Source organism: Schistocerca nitens, chromosome 5, assembly GCF_023898315.1.
Source record: "Schistocerca nitens isolate TAMUIC-IGC-003100 chromosome 5, iqSchNite1.1, whole genome shotgun sequence".
Classification (NCBI taxonomy): Eukaryota; Metazoa; Arthropoda; class Insecta; order Orthoptera; family Acrididae; genus Schistocerca; species Schistocerca nitens.
This window is the reverse complement of record NC_064618.1, coordinates 452,187,650-452,207,075: the sequence shown is the minus strand read 5'-3', so window position 1 is coordinate 452,207,075 and position 19,426 is coordinate 452,187,650. Positions and strand designations below refer to the sequence as shown.

At 41.4% G+C, this 19,426-nt stretch overlaps 1 protein-coding gene across 1 annotated transcript in view; it reads left to right on the top strand.

The window, feature by feature from the left end:
- Nucleotides 1–19,426, top strand: part of LOC126259330 (paraplegin) — a 95,106-nt gene that overhangs the window by 50,912 nt on the left and 24,768 nt on the right. The window contains exons 7-8 of the mRNA XM_049956026.1: nucleotides 1,170–1,392; nucleotides 1,474–1,636. Coding sequence (XP_049811983.1) covers nucleotides 1,170–1,392; nucleotides 1,474–1,636 — 386 coding nt within the window. The remainder of the gene's footprint in view (nucleotides 1–1,169; nucleotides 1,393–1,473; nucleotides 1,637–19,426) is intronic.

Genomic DNA, 19,426 nt, shown 5'->3' with positions numbered 1-19,426 from the left:
CGTGGATGTGTGTGATGTCCTTAGGTTACTTAGGTTTAAGTAGTTGTTCTAGGGGACTGATGACCTCAGATGGTAAGTCCCATAGTGCTCAGAGCCATTTTATTTTTTGCAGTTTGATATGTTTCATCAATAATTCTTAAATTCCAGGCTTTAGTGATTCTTACAGGACCTAAAAGTTTCCTTATCATTCATCTCTATATTTCTAGTTTGTGCAGTTCATAATTCAGTACTAATAGTCACTTGCATAGAGGCATCTTTGTTTCATTACTGCTGGCCACCTCAAGGTTTGCGGTCCTACAGCATGCTCCTTTGCAAGTGCAGCCGAGTCTGCCCAGTGCTGTGGCTACTATGCTATTCCAAACAGGTGTGAGAGAGAGACGGCTATAAGCCACAGACTGCACATGCGAAAAACAAGTTGATATCTTTGCAACCCGGTGTGACTACTTCTAAGAGGTTAATGTTGCAGTATACTTCTTGTTCTTACTGGTCTTGGTCAGAATGGGAAAATGAATGGGAACCAGGTCATCTGGTCGTGTTGGGAGAAAACCTTCAAAAGAAAAGACTGTTTCCAGTTGCCAGTGGAGGTTTTATTTCTCCAAAAGCCTATACCATAGGGGTAAACTGAAATCAAACTATCTATGACAACAGGAGGCTGCCGCAGTTAAATTGAGAAGCATTGCCCCCTCAAAGGGAAGAACTAGCAATATTCTTTTTAAGCAGACGCCAGCTGCAGAGCCCCATAATTCAGTCCCATAGCTAAGAAAGGGGTAAATTGTTTGGTAGTAAACTGTTTTTATTGTTTGGCTAGGAACTACCTCCTTGAGCTGGCTAAGGAGATATAAGCTACTACTGACTTTTTCAGTGTACAAAATTAATGTGGTTTGTCCAGTGAAGATTTTCACCAACATACACACCTATAAATTTACAGCTGTCCATCCCTTAGGAGTTTTGAACAGCTTTGCTGTTAGAGTAGAGAAGATTGAGAATATTTCATGGAAATGAACAAAGTGATCCAGTTGCTAGCGAGGTCACAACAGCAAAATTTCTTTTTAGTGTCAAAAAAAATCTCTTAATAGTGTATCTCTTCTCTTGGGATTTGTTACTCTAAGGGATTTGACCTGTATTCTGCCTTTCTAAACATTTACTGACTGTGCATTTAACAATTTCAGAGATCTCTTCAAAGAAGCAAGAAAACGTTCTCCTTGCATTATATATATAGATGAAATAGATGCAATTGGACGAAAAAGAAGTGGAGGAGTAGGCCAGTTTGATGGAGGAGTTGGTGAAGGAGAACAGACTTTGAATCAGCTGTTAGTGGAAATGGATGGAATGGCATCGAAGGAAGGTGTCATCATGCTTGCATCAACTAATAGGGCTGATGTGTTAGATAAGGTGAACTACATTTCATTTGCAATTTTTTTGCCAAATTGTTTTCCCCATTTCTCTAATCATGGATTAATCTTTTATTATTAGGCATTACTTCGACCAGGTAGATTTGATCGTCATATCCTAATTGACTTACCAACATTTGAAGAGCGGAAAGAGATTTTTGAGCAACATCTCAAGAGCATATGTCTATCAGAGCCTCCTGAGGTATACTCTAAAAGACTTGCATATTTAACACCAGGATTTAGTGGTGAGTTACTTGTTCTAAAGATTTGTTTCTCCTGTTACAATTGTCCCCTGTTTAATATATCGTTGTCTTTTTGCCAGCACTTCAAACAAATACAGAAAATAACATCTCAAAAATGTTCCTAAATGATTTATTGTTTGATGTTTGCACAGTCATTTAAATATGTACAAGATTTACAAAGTAAAGGTAACTATCTAGAATAGTTGTGATGTGACAGATGTATAGCATTCACATATCTTTTCAGTAATGTATTTATCAATAGTGAATGTGACAAGAATTCACCACAGACCTTTTCAGCATAATATTGTAGTTTCTGAAAATACCTGCCGAATTCCTTCCTTTCTAGCGCCCTTTATCCAGCGAGTGCTGGGTCGATACTGGTATAGTTCTTCTCCAAGTTTGCAAAGAACCTTGTGTAGGCTATTATTACGATGTGGTCACCACTCCCAAAGGCATTTTAAAGCTTTTGCCAGGTCCACCACCCCTTCCCCCTCCAGGGAGGAATCCATTTACCCCTCTACCTGCATCTAGTGTAATCACGTGGTCCTGTGTTGCATCTTTATTGCAGTGTTTCCACATTGGGTATATGAGATGAAACATGGGAACCAGCTCAGTATTTATCTTGGTGGATGTGGAAACTGCCTAAAAACCACATCTAGGCTGACTGGCATGTCTCCCCATATCCCAGAAGTGGGCATTTTAATGCGCTCTGGTATCTTGGCATGCATCTGCCTGAATATTCCACAAAATTTTGTAATTAGCAGGCAGTAGCAGTTCTTGTCAACTGGAGAATTGCATTTTGCACCTGTTCACTGTTGGGAACTGTAAATAATCATTTTGCTTCTAGACATTCAGGTCATTTCACAACTCTGTGATAAACGGGCAAGAGAAGTTGACAGTGTGCACAAAGTACACATACTTTACACTTTGGCCGAATATTTTCAGTGGCTGGTATGGGTTCGATCCAGCAGATATTTACATTTGTGAAAAAAAATATTAAAAAATTAGAACACTAATAAAGAATTAAATACCTGATTCCAGTTTTGGAAGATACATGGACCAGAGAGATATCAATAAGTGAAACTTTCTTGCAGATTAAAACTGTGTGCCGGACCAGGATTCAAATCTGGGACTGGGTACCTTGGTCCAGCTTATAGTTTTAAACTGCCAGGAAGTTTCACATTAGTTGTCAAATAACTTACAGGAATGCACCCGGGTGACATCTTATACAAATGCCATTAATGACGGTGTGAACCTATTGAAATATTGGCAATTGTTGACAATGTCTCCCACTGCACTCCCATAAGTTATTTGAAGATTGAATATGCTGGGCAAAACTCAGGTCTCATGTAAATCTTCATTTGTACTCTGAAACCATCATAAAGTTTCTGGTAGCACCAGAATCATTTCTCCCCTCTTCTTGACATCCAGAAGCTGTCAGTAGAGTTTTATACCATCAGATGGTAAGATAAACTGATGCATATGTAATGTGGGGAAAGATATGTGGCGAGATTGAATACTTTCATGTGAACAGAACTCAGTATGTCCCTCCCAAAGGAGAGGCATCATTAGAAGGACAGCTGTCATCTCTCGTACCTCAAGGTAATGTGGTAGGGCCACTGCTGTTCTTGATATTTATGAACAATATAGCAGATAAAGTCTGTACCCATATGAGGCTGTTTGCAGATGACACTCTTGTGTTCAGGGATGTGACTTTGTTAGAAACACAGCAAAATGCAGAGACACATGGAAGTGATCAAAATGTTTGCAAAGGCTGCCAGGCAACCCTCATCATAAATAAATAAATATAATGTAATGTGTACAGTAATTATATGAAAGGATCCAGTATTGTTTGCCTCCACAGTCAGTGATCAGTCACTGAAATCACTATCAATTATCAAGGAGTCCACATACCTTTTCTGACAAGTAGATGGTCTGTGGGAAGAAGATTATCAGTACTTTTCTGTGCAGACCCAAAGTTCTCTAATTTTTCTGTCCTTCCCATTATGCAAGATGCATGTCAGAGTAAAAGGGTTGGATATTTTTCTCATTGAGATCAAAATGTGCAATATCAGCAGTTCATACTAGATAGAATGATCAATAACCTGAAAACTGATTTGTCTCACTGTGACTTTTCAACTTGTACAGAGCATGCTATTATGAAACTGATTTTTCAGTGGGGACATGAGTAGAACAGGATTGATGCATCAGTGTGTGGATACTATATATACCCACCATCTTGGCCATGTGGCTGTAGTGATGGTTCAAATGGCTCTGAGCACTATGGGACTTAACATCAGAGATCATCAGTCCCCTAGAACTTAGAACTACTTAAACCTAATTAACCTAAGCACATCACACACATCCATGCCCGAGGCAGGATTCGAACCTGTGACCATAGTGGTCGTGTGGTTCCAGATTGAAGCGCCTAGAACCATTCTGCTATAGCGGCCAGCAGCTGTAGTGAACCATCAAGTTATAGCTGTGGTATTGGCTGAACACTGAAGTGCTGCAACAGGTGTGGATCTGTCTGCATCAAATGTTTAATAGTACCTGCTATGATTTCAACTGGGGGCATGGATATTATTGCATTATTTCTGTTGTCTGGAAACCACAAACCTTATTTGGGTACACAAGTTGTGCCAATGTAGAACCAAGTGGGAAAATGAAGTGTTCCTGGATGAGACATGCTTCAAACTATGCTATAGTGATGGAATGATGTTACCTGTAAATGTACTTAGATTTGAGTAGGATGACTTCTCATACTTAAGAATATCTACACCAAAAATATTCTTGTGTTATGACCATATTGCTGCAGGTGGATTGAACCTCCTCGATGCTGTAGTCTTGCACAATGCTGGAACTGAAATGCTTAAAGATATATGGAACTTTTATAAATAAATGTGAAGTGTGCAGTAATTGCAGGAGATGAAGTATCTGTGTGGGCATTTGTGCACATTCCAGGCATCATCACCTCAGGTTTGAGTAACATGGCAGTCCCAGAATAAATGCCCATAGTGTATCAATACTGCAAGAGATACACACAGAAATGGACAAAATCTGTACAAGATTCATGTAACAAGCTGTCGAACTGACGTATGCTCTGTTATGTGACGTTCCCTACATTGTAAGGTTTTAAATAAAAGAAAAAGTTATATTTTATGGAACAATCTCCAGAAGAAATCCCACAGGTACTTCATCTCCTGCGATTACTGCCAGACCTTGAAGTCCCTCTGTACACTCATTACAAGCAAAAATACATAACAAAACATCCAGACAGTTCCATGCTTGTAACTACTAAACGAGTATATCACTTAAAGTTTGCTTTCAGCATTTGTCTGATTGATAGACATAGGGTTAAGTGGCACTATAACAGTGTTATATGTTACATCACAATGGCCATATATGTGTTGGACATTACCACAGTGTCTCCAATCTGATAGCCTGCTTTGTTGAGCGACAGACTCGAAAAACAGGAAATTTGATTGTTGAAGGTGCTATTGTATAATTTTGACTTCATATGTATTGATAGCAACCGGAACTGCAGCTGCTACATAAGTGAGGTTTTACAGTCAGAGGTGCTACCTCTTCTGCAGGTAGCTCCCCAGGCCAGGCCCCAACCATAAAAAATAAAGAATGTGATAGACTTCTTCGAACAGCAATAGGTACAACTGCTTCTCTGGCTTTCCCATTCAGCTGACATGTTGCCCATCAAACTTGCCTGGAACGTGACTGGCTTGCAAAGTGCTGTCTGGCAGAGTGTACTAAAAGGAAGTAGGAAAGTTTGTCAGGTGCACCATTGGGAGGCTCTGGGGGAAAGCAGAAAAGTAGAGGAACAGAGAAGACTGGTGGGTGCACAACAGAGACCAATGCACAGTGTAGGTGAGGGAACTCGAACTGGGAGGAGGGGGTGGAAACTGTTGGTTGGAGGGTATGGGAACAGTAGGTTATGGTAGGTTGAGGTCGGGATAATTTTGGGAGTGCAGAATGTGTTGTAAGGATAACGCCTATCTGTGCAGTTCAGAATAGCTAGTGGTTGAGGGGAGGATCCAGGTCGCCGGGGTGGTGAAACAGCCATTGAAATTAACCATATTATGTTGAGCTGTGTCACAGTTATGGCTGTGTGTTGTGTCACAGGATGATCCACTTAGCTCTTCACCACAATTGGGCAGTGACTATTCATCCTGATACACAGCTGGTTCGTAGCCAAACAAATATAAAAAATTGTGCAATGATTCCAGCACACATGGTTGCTTTCACACATGGCCCAGCTTCTTATGGGGTAGGATAATCCTGTGCCAGGACTGGAATAGGAGGTATTGGTTGGATGGTTTGGACAGGCCTTCCACATGGATATGATCCCTTTGTCAAGGTGCTGGGATTTGGAGTAGCATAGGAATGGACTAGGATGTTGTGGAGGTTGGGTGGGTGATGGAACACCACTTTAGGAGGGGTAGAAAGGATCTTGGTGAGGACATCCATCATTTCAGGGCATTGTGATAGATGATTAAAGCCCTGTCGAAGGACGTGGTTCATTTGTTCTAGTCTGGGGTGGTAATGTGTGATGAAGGGGAGGGGGAAAGGGGCTTCTGTGTATCACCACATACCTCCAATCCTCTCACTACCCCCCCCCCTCCCCCCCGAACCAACTGAAAAGGAGCATCATATATGGCCAAGGAATATGATGCATCCCAATAATTGAAATTTTCAGTTACCGTATTTACTCGAATCTAAGCCGCACTCGAATCTAAGCCGCACCTGAAAAATGAGACTCAAAATCAAGGGAAAAAAAAATTTCCCGAATCTAAGCCGCACCTGAAATTTGAGGCCGCACCTCCAAATCGAAACAAAGTTGGTCCATTGTAATATGAGACACAATTTAGGTCGAATGAATGACGATACAGCTATGGTAGTTTGGTTCGGGTCGTAAGCTTAGCAGTTAAGCTTTACCAGGTAGCCATTGCTATGCGTCAGGCCCGTATTTATACGGGTACCCTACCTTTTTCACGTGCTTTGTCTGGTTTGAATCGATTGTTTATTTTTCTTTGATCTGATAAGTGCTGTTCTCTTTGTTATAGGTTTTTAAGTCACTCTAAGCTGAAAATGCGTTATTGTACTGTGTCATGCATTGTTCGTCGCATTCTGATAATGTGTGTTTACGACCCGTCACCGCTCGCGGCATGGCTTCTTTTGTGCGCGCTACCGCCGCTTACGGGGAAAAAAAGAGAGAGAGAGAGAGAGAGAGAGAGAGAGAGAGAGAGGAATTGTCTCATTGGCGAAACAATGGCAAGAGACTGCTATTTGTTGGTACTTACACGGCTGCTTTCTTTGATAATGATCAACAAGAACCAAATAATAGACTGCGTATGATAGAAGATGTTCTGAACGAGAGTTCAGCTAAAATTTTTCGCCGTTTGATAATCTTTGCAGACGCCTCTTTTGTACATTACATTCTGCACAGAAATTAGTCATCTTAGATTTAAAAATCTAGTCAATTGCCGTGCTTCATTTCTGACTATCACTATTAGGCATAATACGAATATAAACATGACAGGATATGTATATTCTTCCGCGTTTGCTGTTGTCTCGCACTAGTTTCGTAGTTTATTAGGCAGACAGGATTTAAATGAGGTAGCAGCAAACACGAAAGAATACATGGTAAAATGTTTATATTCGTATTATTCTTATGGTGAAGAGAATACTGCATGTGATTCTCAATTCATAAAAGTTCCTTTTAGCAACCATCTCTTCTCACAGGTAGGAAAAAATTCTGAACGTAGAGTTGGCTATATTGACAAACATCCCAAACAGTCTTGCCAGTCGGATTTTCATAGTACATTGAAATGCTGCTACATTCAAAGATTAACCATACGGAATTTGTATTTACTTCATTGGATAATGTATGAAAATGCAGTGGTCCAAACTCAGGGTGGAGAAAAAAGCTCGTCTTCCACCTCTTTTTTAATTTATTTACTGACGCAGAGGTTTTGGCGCCAGTATTTATCTTTGTGCCTGCAAAGCATGCCTGTGTAGCACTACATATATTCGACGGCAGAAGTTAGTTGTGGCGGCACCTACCAACATTTTTCAGAACTTCCGCTTACTTTGCACTCGATTCTAAGCCGCAGGCGGTTTTTTGGATTACAAAAACCGGAAAAAAAGTGCGGCTTAGATTCGAGTAAATACGGTACACCTTTTTGGCATGCTGCTAGTTACACCTTTTTGGGATGATGCCAGAAGATACTTTTGCTGACAGTCATCCCCAGCCATTTACAGCATTGCCTTCAACACAGATTTTTGAGTTACCATTATTTTGGGATTTTGATTGATTTACGTAAAACAAATATTAAAATCATCAAGAGCATTCTGTGTTCTGGAAAATAATACCATCACTACAGCATGATGAGGTGTAAGCAGAGATATGTAAAGAAATGAAATTTAGAGGAAGAAAACAGGTTATAATCTGAAGAGGACAACTGTTATCAATACAGGCTTCTGACTAAGAACATTGCCAAATACTAACCCATCATCTACACTGTTTCTGCATGTGTTGTCGTCATCATCATCATCATCATCATCATCATGAGGGAGAGACAAACTATATGATCCTTCTTATGGAACTTAAGTGTCTCTGAACTGTGCAAAATGACGTAGTGGTGGAGGCTCGGTAACACTTTTGGTAGGACAGTGGTTCTAATCCCTTTACATCAAACCAGATTTAGGTTTTCTGTGGTTTCCCAGATCTCTTAATGTAAACGCCAGGAGGTTTTCTCTGAAAAGAACATAGCTGATTTCTTTCCTCAGTATGAACATGCACTCCATGTTTAATTGAGAGAATGTAAAACGCAAGTTTCCTTCCTTTCTTTTAAATAGCCCCTGGACTAGAAGATTATAACACAATGCAAGTCTGTTCTTCTGTCGTCAGGTAACAGATTTTTCAGTGATTCCCAGATGTTTGGCTAAATTTTTCACCAGGAAAACAACATAAGTAGAAAGAAAATTAATAGTTTTTTGTCAGCAGATTCAGCCGTTTTGAAGGGCTGTTATTGTCAGCACAAACAAGTTGTGCTTTGACCACTGTAAGTTTATTTTTTGCAAAGCTAACATTGTTTCCTCTGTATCTACTGAGTATTTTTTTATTATTGTTACACACACACTCTCTCTCTCTCTCTCTCTCTCTCTCTCTCTCTCTCTCTCACGCACGCACGCACACACACACACACACACACACACACACACACACACACATTGTTAAGAGATCATGACAAGGGTATCAAAACTTCATAAATGATTCCACTACATCTTTGGTTGTGTGAGATGCCATCACAAGTTTCTTATATGAGGATGAGGATGTAAGACACCCTGTTAAGCCTCTAATGAGAGATGGCATTCATCATGCCATCTGCTTGTCAACACAAGACTGGACCATTTCACTTGAATTAGTGGTGACTTTCATCCAAATCCGTTAACAAGCTAGAGAGAGAGTGCAATGTAAAGATTGTAAGCCTCTGCTACTTGTCTTCCTTGTTTATAAAATCTTCCACACTGTAATTCGTTTGCTCTTTATACGCTCTTCAAAGTTCACTTCTGTGAACTGCATTTCATTTCGAAATCAAAGTATTTTCAAACAAGCTTTGTCTGTGACAAGGCAACATGTAGTCTGATCTGTACTTGTTTCATAAGTATATGCAAACAGATTCTTTTGGAAAGATGTTGTTTCTCAGCTCAAAGAGGACTATTTCATGTATCAACACACAAAGAATTGTTATTAATAGATGCTTTTGAATAATGGTTTGCATTATAGCCAGTTGTTAGTTACCAACATAGCTCACATGATTTTCTTCTGTAGCTTAAATACATTGAGGTGGTTTGCATTTTTATACCCCAAAAAATTTTGCCATAGCCAAAAATTATATAAAGTATGCATTATAAACAGTTTTCTTAACAGTTAATCCAGTTTTACATTATTTGGAACTCTCCTTGCATAAGCAAAACAGTTTAATTGCTTCACTAAGCACTACATCATCATTCCATGACAAGTTCTTATTTATAATAACTCCAAGATACGAGGGGTGTTCAGTAAGGAATGAAATACATTTTTTCCTCGACCAGTTTTGGTTGAAAAAAATGCAGAATTCGTTGCGGGGCAGCATGGAATATTCCAACTTCAGCCCCTTTAGTTTCATAAAGTTCAGATACATGGCAACTCTATATGTTGTATTCCAAGCAGAGATCTGTTCATAGGGTTCCTTTTGCAGAAAACTGGAGTACCACATATATTCGTAAGCATTTGTAGAATGTCTACATAGACCTGACAGGGAACAAAAGCATAGTGTGTCGTTGGGCAAAGCGCCTGTCATCATCACAACAAGGTCATGCAAACTTGTCCAATCTCTGGCGTGCTGGCCGGCCACAAACAACTGTGGCTCCTGCAGTGTTGGAACACGCAGACACTCTCACTCAAAGTGATCAACGGATCACAAACAAACACCTCATTTCACAACTGTGTGTGTCTATTGCTAGTCCACCAGTTGAGGTATGCAAAGGGGTGTGCCTGCTGGATTGCCTGCTACCTAACAGAAGACCATAAAGTACAACACAGGACCAGCTGTGCAGAATTGCATGTGCATTAGGGGGCTGATTGTGACAATTTTTTGTCAAACATTGTCATGGGTGATAAAACACAGATTCATCACATCAAACCAGAAGCAAAATGGCAATCCACAGAGTGATGCCACACCAACTCCCCTCAAAAAAAAAATTTCAAAGCCGCAACCTGAGTTGATAAAGTCATGGTGGCAGTCTTCTGGGACTCTGAGGGGTTATTCTGTTTGATGTCCTCCATCATTGTGCAACTGTCGACTCAGAAGTGTATTCTGCTACCCCCAGGAAATTGAAGAAATGACTTCAGTGTGTTCATCACCACAAATATGTAAATGAACTGCCTCCTTCTCCATGACAATGCAAGGCCTCACACAACTCTGTACACTCAGGAGCAGCTCACAAAACTTCATTGGACTGTTTTTTCTCATCCAATTTACAGTCTTGATCTCGCACCTTCCAACTTCTGTTTGACCCAATAAATGATGCACTCTGTGGGAAGTAGTATGTGGATGCTGGAGAGGTTATTGATGCAGCAAAATGTTGGCTCTGACATCATCAGTATAGTGGCACCATGCGGACATACAGGCCCTCCCAGTAAGGTGGAGGAGGGCCATTGCATTGAAGGGAGATTATGTTGAAAAATGGTATTTTGTAGGTAGAAGAGTGGGGAATAATATGGGGTATTGGAATCCTGAATAAAACTAACATGCTTTAAGAAAAAGATATGTTGCAGTACTTATTAAAGCCCCTTGTGTTTAACAGAATCTGCAGTGATCAGTTCTTTGACCTCATAATTTAACTGTGATCTACACTCCTGGAAATGGAAAAAAGAACACATTGACACCGGTGTGTCAGACCCACCATACTTGCTCCGGACACTGCGAGAGGGCTGTACAAGCAATGATCACACGCACGGCACAATGGACAATGAGAGAGAAATCTTTCCCGCATAATTGAATGAGTTATATGCCCTGTGAGCGATGGCATTCAGTCAGTCGTGGACTTGTTGTTGGACGAGAAGGTCATGTTAAATGTGCCTGAAAAAATTATCTGTAAGATGAAGAAATGACTGTTAAATCACGCTCAGTTTATATCGCCATGCTAGCATAAGCAATTACGGACATTTCGGTGAAGTTGTGAGAGGTTTTGGAATGTTGGTTGCAGAATAAACCGCGTGTGAAACTATCGGCCTTTGTGAATATTCTGCGTGGCGTATTCCATATGCATGTACAGAACATTTTGGCGAGCATTTTCTTTTGAAGAATCCACTGAAAAGGACTGAATGTGAACTCGTTTTGTAACTGTGTTTCCCATGTGAATCTTGTAAAATTTCAGGTTGGACTTAGCACATTTCTGGCTGTCTTACGTGTGATATAAGCTGCACGAACTATTAGTAGATGTACTACCAATGTAAATGTGGGCTTGGAGACACAATAAATGAAAAGGACCATAATAAAACATCAGTACCTACAAACAAACATTTTCAATGAAGGGAGGAAGCGCCCACTTTGCCCGTTATTAATAGAGATTTACAGATTTATCTTGTTACTGGAGTTATGCGGACTTTGTAATCTTAAGTACGGACAGTGGTTTTCTTCAATGCTGCTTTTCTCATCGTCCACATAGTACCTACGAATGCAGAGCAACGGGTGGTGAATGGATACTATACTGAGGTAGGTGGACATTAAATAAATCGCAAAACGAGTCCCGCCAGCCCCGCCCCGCCGCAACATGAGTGAGTGAATCAGTACAGCTGATGTTGACTGCACAATGGAAGCAGAATTAACTGATGACCAACTCATTGGGCTGTAACTCAGATGATGAGAATGAGAAAGATGATGACAGCAACGAAGGCAATGAACCTATGGGCTTGAGTACAGATGCTAAAAATGCATCTGATGTAGCTATTCAATACATCAAACAAATCTGTGTGTGTGCCTCTAATACATATTTTGTGGATTAGGAAATGGCAGAACACTGTTACAAAATCAAAGTTGACATATGCTAAGCAAAAGAACATTAGAGACTTTTTCTGTTCTGGTTAAGAGCAGAATATTTTTTACTGTGTGATTTCTAATGTTGTAAACAGTCATGTGCAAATCAGCTGCATGTCACTGCAGTACTTCAATAAGGTATATACAGATGTTAAACTGTCACTCACAGTAATAACATCTTACTGTACAATACAAATATATTTTATAGAACAGGTACTACTGTGCATTACACTTTCACGTAAGATTTCGTAGTCTGTGAATGTTTATCTTTTCATTTTATTAGTGTTTTAACATGTAACAATATTTCAGACAGTATTTCAAGATGAACATTAAAATTGTGCTGTACTGTGGTGTGATGTTATGGGTCAATACAAGTGTTCCTCAGATAGTCCAACCTGTTTTGCATTCCGACCATGCTCCTGGTCATATAGGGGATGGATTAGTGAGGTTCTACAGTTCTTTAGAACTTCAGATAAAATGGATGACTTCTCTCCTCCTTACATAAATCCCAACATGCTGCACCACAAATTTTTGGTAGCTAGCATTCCAAAATCCTTAAAACATTTTAAATTTGTAAACTGGAGGTATAATAATAATAATAAAATAATAATAATAATAACAATAACAAAAGCAGGATGTCAAAGTATTGCACCCCAACTCTGCCAGAGAATAAATCAGTCATTTGATGAGGCTGCTTTCCCAATGCACTGAAATTTGCAGAAATTTAACCTGTCCACAAGAGGGGCAGACATGATGACCAGTATCAATATTATCAACTTCTTTTAGAATATTTGAGCAAATGCTGCATGATCAATTAGAAAGGTGTAACAGAGGTCATAACATTACTCTGAATAATCACTATGGATTTAGGAAGGGACAAAGTATTCTGCATGTTACTACAGAACCAACCATCAAAATCAGCAAATGACTTGATAAGTTGTGTGTATACAGTATCTTTCCTGACCTAACTGAACTATTTAATGTGATAAACCATAAGCTCACAAAATGTCTGTTTATGGTTTCCATGGAAAACCCTTAAAGCTGATTCTCTTCTATGTCAAAAGTAGAAATCAGAGGATAGTTACATGACAAAATGATGACAGCACTTGTTCTAGTTGGAAGGAGATACAAGCAGGCATACCCCAGGAATCCATAATATGCCTGTAATTGTTCCTACATTACATAGACAATGTGCCACGTAGATAACTTCAGAAATGATTATGTATGCATATGACTCAACAACAGTAGTCTGCTGTAAACACAACAAAGAACTAGAAGTGAATACTAAACAAACTCTTCAAGAACTTGAAGTTTGGGTAAATAACAGTGCTATGAAAAACTTTACAGAAATGCAGATCATACATTTGAGAGCAAACGAACTGCTGAATATACACTCCTGGAAATTGAAATAAGAACACCGTGAATTCATTGTCCCAGGAAGGGGAAACTTTATTGACACATTCCTGGGGTCAGATACATCACATGATCACACTGACAGAACCACAGGCACATAGACACAGGCAACAGAGCATGCACAATGTCGGCACTAGTACAGTGTATATCCACCTTTCGCAGCAATGCAGGCTGCTATTCTCCCATGGAGACGATCGTAGAGATGCTGGATGTAGTCCTGTGGAACGGCTTGCCATGCCATTTCCACCTGGCGCCTCAGTTGGACCAGCGTTCGTGCTGGACGTGCAGACCGCGTGAGACGACGCTTCATCCAGTCCCAAACATGTTCAATGGGGGACAGATCCGGAGATCTTGCTGGCCAGGGTAGTTGACTTACACCTTCTAGAGCACGTTGGGTGGCACGGGATACATGCGGACGTGCATTGTCCTGTTGGAACAGCAAGTTCCCTTGCCGGTCTAGGAATGGTAGAACGATGGGTTCGATGACGGTTTGGATGTACCGTGCACTATTCAGTGTCCCCTCGACGATCACCAGTGGTGTACGGCCAGTGTAGGAGATCGCTCCCCACACCATGATGCCGAGTGTTGGCCCTGTGTGCCTCGGTCGTATGCAGTCCTGATTGTGGCGCTCACCTGCACGGCGCCAAACACGCATACGACCATCATTGGCACCAAGGCAGAAGCGACTCTCATCGCTGAAGACGACACGTCTCCATTCGTCCCTCCATTCACGCCTGTCGCGACACCACTGGAGGCGGGCTGCACGATGTTGGGGCGTGAGCGGAAGACGGCCTAACGGTGTGCGGGACCGTAGCCCAGCTTCATGGAGACGGTTGCGAATGGTCCTCGCCGATACCCCAGGAGCAACAGTGTCCCTAATTTGCTGGGAAGTGGCGGTGCGGTCCCCTACGGCACTGCGTAGGATCCTACGGTCTTGGCGTGCATCCGTGCGTCGCTGCGGTCCGGTCCCAGGTCGACGGGCACGTGCACCTTCTGCCGACCACTGGCGACAACATCGATGTACTGTGGAGACCTCACACCCCACGTGTTGAGCAATTCGGCGGTACGTCCACCCGGCCTCCCGCATGCCCACTATACGCCCTCGCTCAAAGTCCGTCAACTGCACATACGGTTCACGTCCACGCTGTCGCGGCATGCTACCAGTGTTAAAGACTGCGATGGAGCTCCGTATGCCACGGCAAACTGGCTGACACTGACGGCGGCGGTGCACAAATGCTGCGCAGCTAGCGCCATTCGACGGCCAACACCGCGGTTCCTGGTGTGTCCGCTGTGCCGTGCGTGTGATCATTGCTTGTACAGCCCTCTCGCAGTGTCCGGAGCAAGTATGGTGGGTCTGACACACCGGTGTCAATGTGTTCTTTTTTCCGTTTCCAGGAGTGTAGATACTGCCTACAGGAAAATTAAAGAGACCTTTGGAGAAAAGAGAACGACTTGTATGAATATCAAGGGCTCTGATGGAAACCCAGTTTTAAGCAAAGAAGGGAAAGCAGAAAGGTGGAAAGAGTATATAGAGGGTCTATACAAGGACAATATTATGGAAATGGAAGAGGATGTAGATGAAGATGAAATAGGAAATATGATACTGCGTGAAGAGTTTGACAGAGCACTGAAAGACCTGAGGCGAAACAAGGCCCCGGGAGTAGACAACATTCCATTAGAACTACTGACGGCCTTGGGAGAGCCATTCCTGACAAAACTCTACCATCTGGTGAGCAAAATGTATGAGACAGGCAAAATACCCTCTAACTTTAAGAAGAATACAATAATTCCAATCCCAAAGAAAGTAGGCGTTGCCAGATGTGAAAATTACCGAACTATCAGTTTAATAAGTCACAGCTGCAAAATACTAACGCGAATTCTTTACAGACGAATGGAAAAACTGGTAGAAGCTGACCTTGGGGAAGATCAGTTTGGATTCCGTAGAAATATGGGGATACGCAAGGCAATACTGACTCTACGACTTACCTTAGAAGAAAGATTAAGGAAAGGCAAACCGATGTTTCTAGCATTTGTAGACTTAGAGAAAGCTTTTGACAATGTTGACTCGAATACTCTCTTTCAAATTCTAAAGGTGACGGGGGGAAAATACAGGGAGCGGAAGGCTGTTTAGGATTTGTACAGAAACCAGGTGGCAGTTATAAAGAGTCGAGGGGCATGAAAGGGAAGCAGGGGTTGGGAAGGTAGTGAGACAGGGTTGTAGCCTGTCCCCGATGTTATTCAATCTGTATATTGAGCAAGCAATAAAGGAAACAAAAGAAAAATTTGGAGTAGGTATTAAAATCCATGGAGAAGAAATAAAAACTTTGAGGTTCGCCGATGACATTGTAATTCTGTCAGAGACAGCAAAGGACTTGGAAGAGCAGTTGAACGGAATGGACATTGTCTTGAAAGGAGGATATAAGATGAACATCAACAAAAGCAAAATGAGAGTAATGGAATGTAATCGAATTAAGTGGTGATGCTGAGGGAATTAGATTAGGAAGTGAGACACTTAAAGCAGTAAAGGAGTTTTGCTATTTGGGGAGCAAAATAACTGATGATGGTCGAAGTAGAGAGGATATAAAATGTAGACTGGCAATGGCAAGGAAATCGTTTCTGAAGAAGAGAAATTTGTTAACATCGAGTATAGATTTAAGTGTCAGGAAGTCGTTTCTGAAAGTATTTGTATGGAGTGTAGCCATGTATGGAAGTGAAAAATGGACGATAAATAGTTTGGACAAGAAGAGAATAGAAGTTTTCGAAATGTGGTGCTACAGAAGAATGCTGAAGATTAGATGGGTAGACCACATAACGAATGAGGAGGTACTGAATAGGATTGGGGAGAAGAGGAGTTTGTGGCACAACTTGACTAGAAGAAGGGATCGGTTGGTAGGACATGTTCTGAGGCATCAAGGGATCAGCAATTTAGTATTGGAGGGCAGCGTGGAGGGTAAAAATCGTAGAGGGAGACCAAGAGATGAATACACTAAGCAGATTCAGAAGGATGTAGGTTGCAGTAGGTACTGGGAGATGAAGCAGCTTGCACAGGATAGAGTAGCATGGAGAGCTGCATCAAACCAGTCTCAGGACTGAAGACCACAACAACAACAACAAATTATGAGACTAAATTGTAACCAATACTTACCTTCAGGAACTATACTGTGTAATAACATTCAGGAAGTGTACTGCGTAGTACTGCCAATAAACACACATAAAAATAAAACTAAAACACCACCTAGCCTTTGGAGCTTGTAGTTCTCATGTTTGTGAGAAGAGAGAGATAAATTGGGGAACATTAAAAGGGAACAACAGGTCAATCCACACAAAGATGAGTAGGTCCCACCTGTAGTGAGGGTGAGGTAGATAAAGAGAAGATCTTCCCTTTTAACCTTTCCCAACCTACTTCTCTCTGAGGAAGGAACTGTTAGTTCTAAAGACTAGGTAATGTCACTTTTCCTGTTGTGGATGTGTCTCGGCAGCACTACACATTTTGACCCTGAAGGTAAGTACTTTCCAGCAATTCTATCACATAATTTATTATTTTCCTTGATAAAATTATTTTATAGTTATCAACACAATCCGAGTTATTACATTACAAATGGGATTTAATATCAGACAAAATAATGTCATTCCACCCCAAGTCCGTGGTGGCTACCACTAAACTAAGATGCGCTTAAAATGAGGGGATAGCTGGTTTGAGTCCTGATTGTGGATGATATGTCATTACCAGAACGGTATTAGAAACAGGCAAAGCACATGGTTCAATCGCAGTAATGTGACCACCACCTGTGTTCAATGTCAACATGCAATAACCACTCTGGGTCAGCAGGTGGCACAGCTAGCAGTGGAGGTATGTAAAGTGTATCAGGGGGATGTGCAAATCAGTGTCATTGTTGTAATGTGGAAATAAGAGTGATTTGTCTTATGTCCAAAAGCACATGATCATTGGCTTTCAGGCCAAAGGTGGAAGCATTTCCAGAATGGCTAAGTTTGTAAACTGTTTGCTTGCCACCACAGTTAAATTATACCATGCATGGCAAAATGGCGGTATCCGAAACTGATGCCAAGGCAACAGTGGTGCGCAATAGAATATAGGTGACAGGGGTGATCAAAGACTGCAGAGAGTGTACACGGAAATAGATGTCCAGCTGTTAAAGAACTGACCACCCAGATGAACCAAGGGCTACCAACAGTGTCTCTTCAATGACCATTCAGTGAATGTTGCTGTGCCTCCACAACAGGTGCCAGGTTCATGCACTCATGCTGACTGCTGTTCATCAGTGAAGAAGGTGGAATTTGCATGCCAGTACCACAGTCATACATCCACTGGGCGGCAACAGGTGGCCTTTTCAGATGAATCACATTTTACCCCATTGGACACATGACCATTGGTTTCTACGGTATGGACCATCTGAAAGAAAACACCCTGCAACAAGCGCCATAAGGCTCTAGGCCAGAGGACATACCATGGGTGATCTCTTCATTTTGGAAGATACAATGGATCAACACAAGTATGCTTCTATCCTTGGGAGGCTATGTCCACCGTTACATGCAGTTTGTTTTTCCTCAACATGATGGCATGTACCGGATGAACAGTGTTTTCCTCAACATGATGGCATGTAACATGTCACACAGTTCAGTGTACATGTTGTTGTTGTTGTTGTTGTTGTGGTCTTCAGTCCTGAGACTGGTTTGATGCAGCTCTCCATGCTACTCTATCCTGTGCAAGCTTCTTCATCTCCCAGTACCTACTGCAACCTACATCCTTCTGAATCTGCTTAGTGTATTCATCTCTTGGTCTCCCCCTACGATTTTTACCCTCCACGCTGCCCTCCAGTACTAAATTGGTGATCCCTTGATGCCTCAGAACATGTCCTACCAACCGATCCCTTCTTCTGGTCAAGTTGTGCCACAAACTCCTCTTCTCCCCAATCCTATTCAGTACCTCCTCATTAGTTATGTGATCTACCCATCTAATCTTCAGCATTCTTCTGTAGCACCACATTTCGAAAGCTTCTATTCTCTTCCTGTCCAAACTATTTACCGTCCATATTTCACTTCCATACATGACTGCACTCCATACAAATACTTTCAGAGACGACTTCCTGACACTTAAATCTGTACTCGATGTTAACAAATTTCTCTTCTTCAGAAACGCTTTCCTTGCCATTGCCAGTCTACATTTTATATCCTCTCTACTTCTACCATCATCAGTTATTTTTCTCCCCAAATAGCAAAACTCCTTTACTACTTTAAGTGTCTCACTTCCTAATCTAATACCCTCAACATCACCCGACTTAATTCGACTACATTCCATTATCCTCGTTTTGCTTTTGTTGATGTTCATCTTATATCCTCCCTTCAAGACACCATCCATTCCGTTCAACTGCACTTCCAAGTCCTTTGCTGTCTCTGACAGAATTACAATGTCATCGGCGAACCTCAAGGTTTTTATTTCTTCTCCATGGATTTTAATACCTATTCCGAATTTTTCTTTTGTTTCCTTTACTGCTTGCTCAATATACAGATTGAATAACATCGGGGAGAGGCTACAACCCTGTCTCACTCCCTTCCCAATCACTGCTTCCCTTTCATGTCCCTCGACTCTTATAACTGCCATCTGGTTTCTGTACAAATTGTAAATAGCCTTTCGCTCCCTGTATTTTACCCCAGCCACCTTTAGAATTTGAAAGAGAGTATACCAGTCAACATTGTCAAAAGCTTTCTCTAAATCTACAAATGCTAGAAACATCGGTTTGCCTTTCCTTAATCTTTCTTCTAA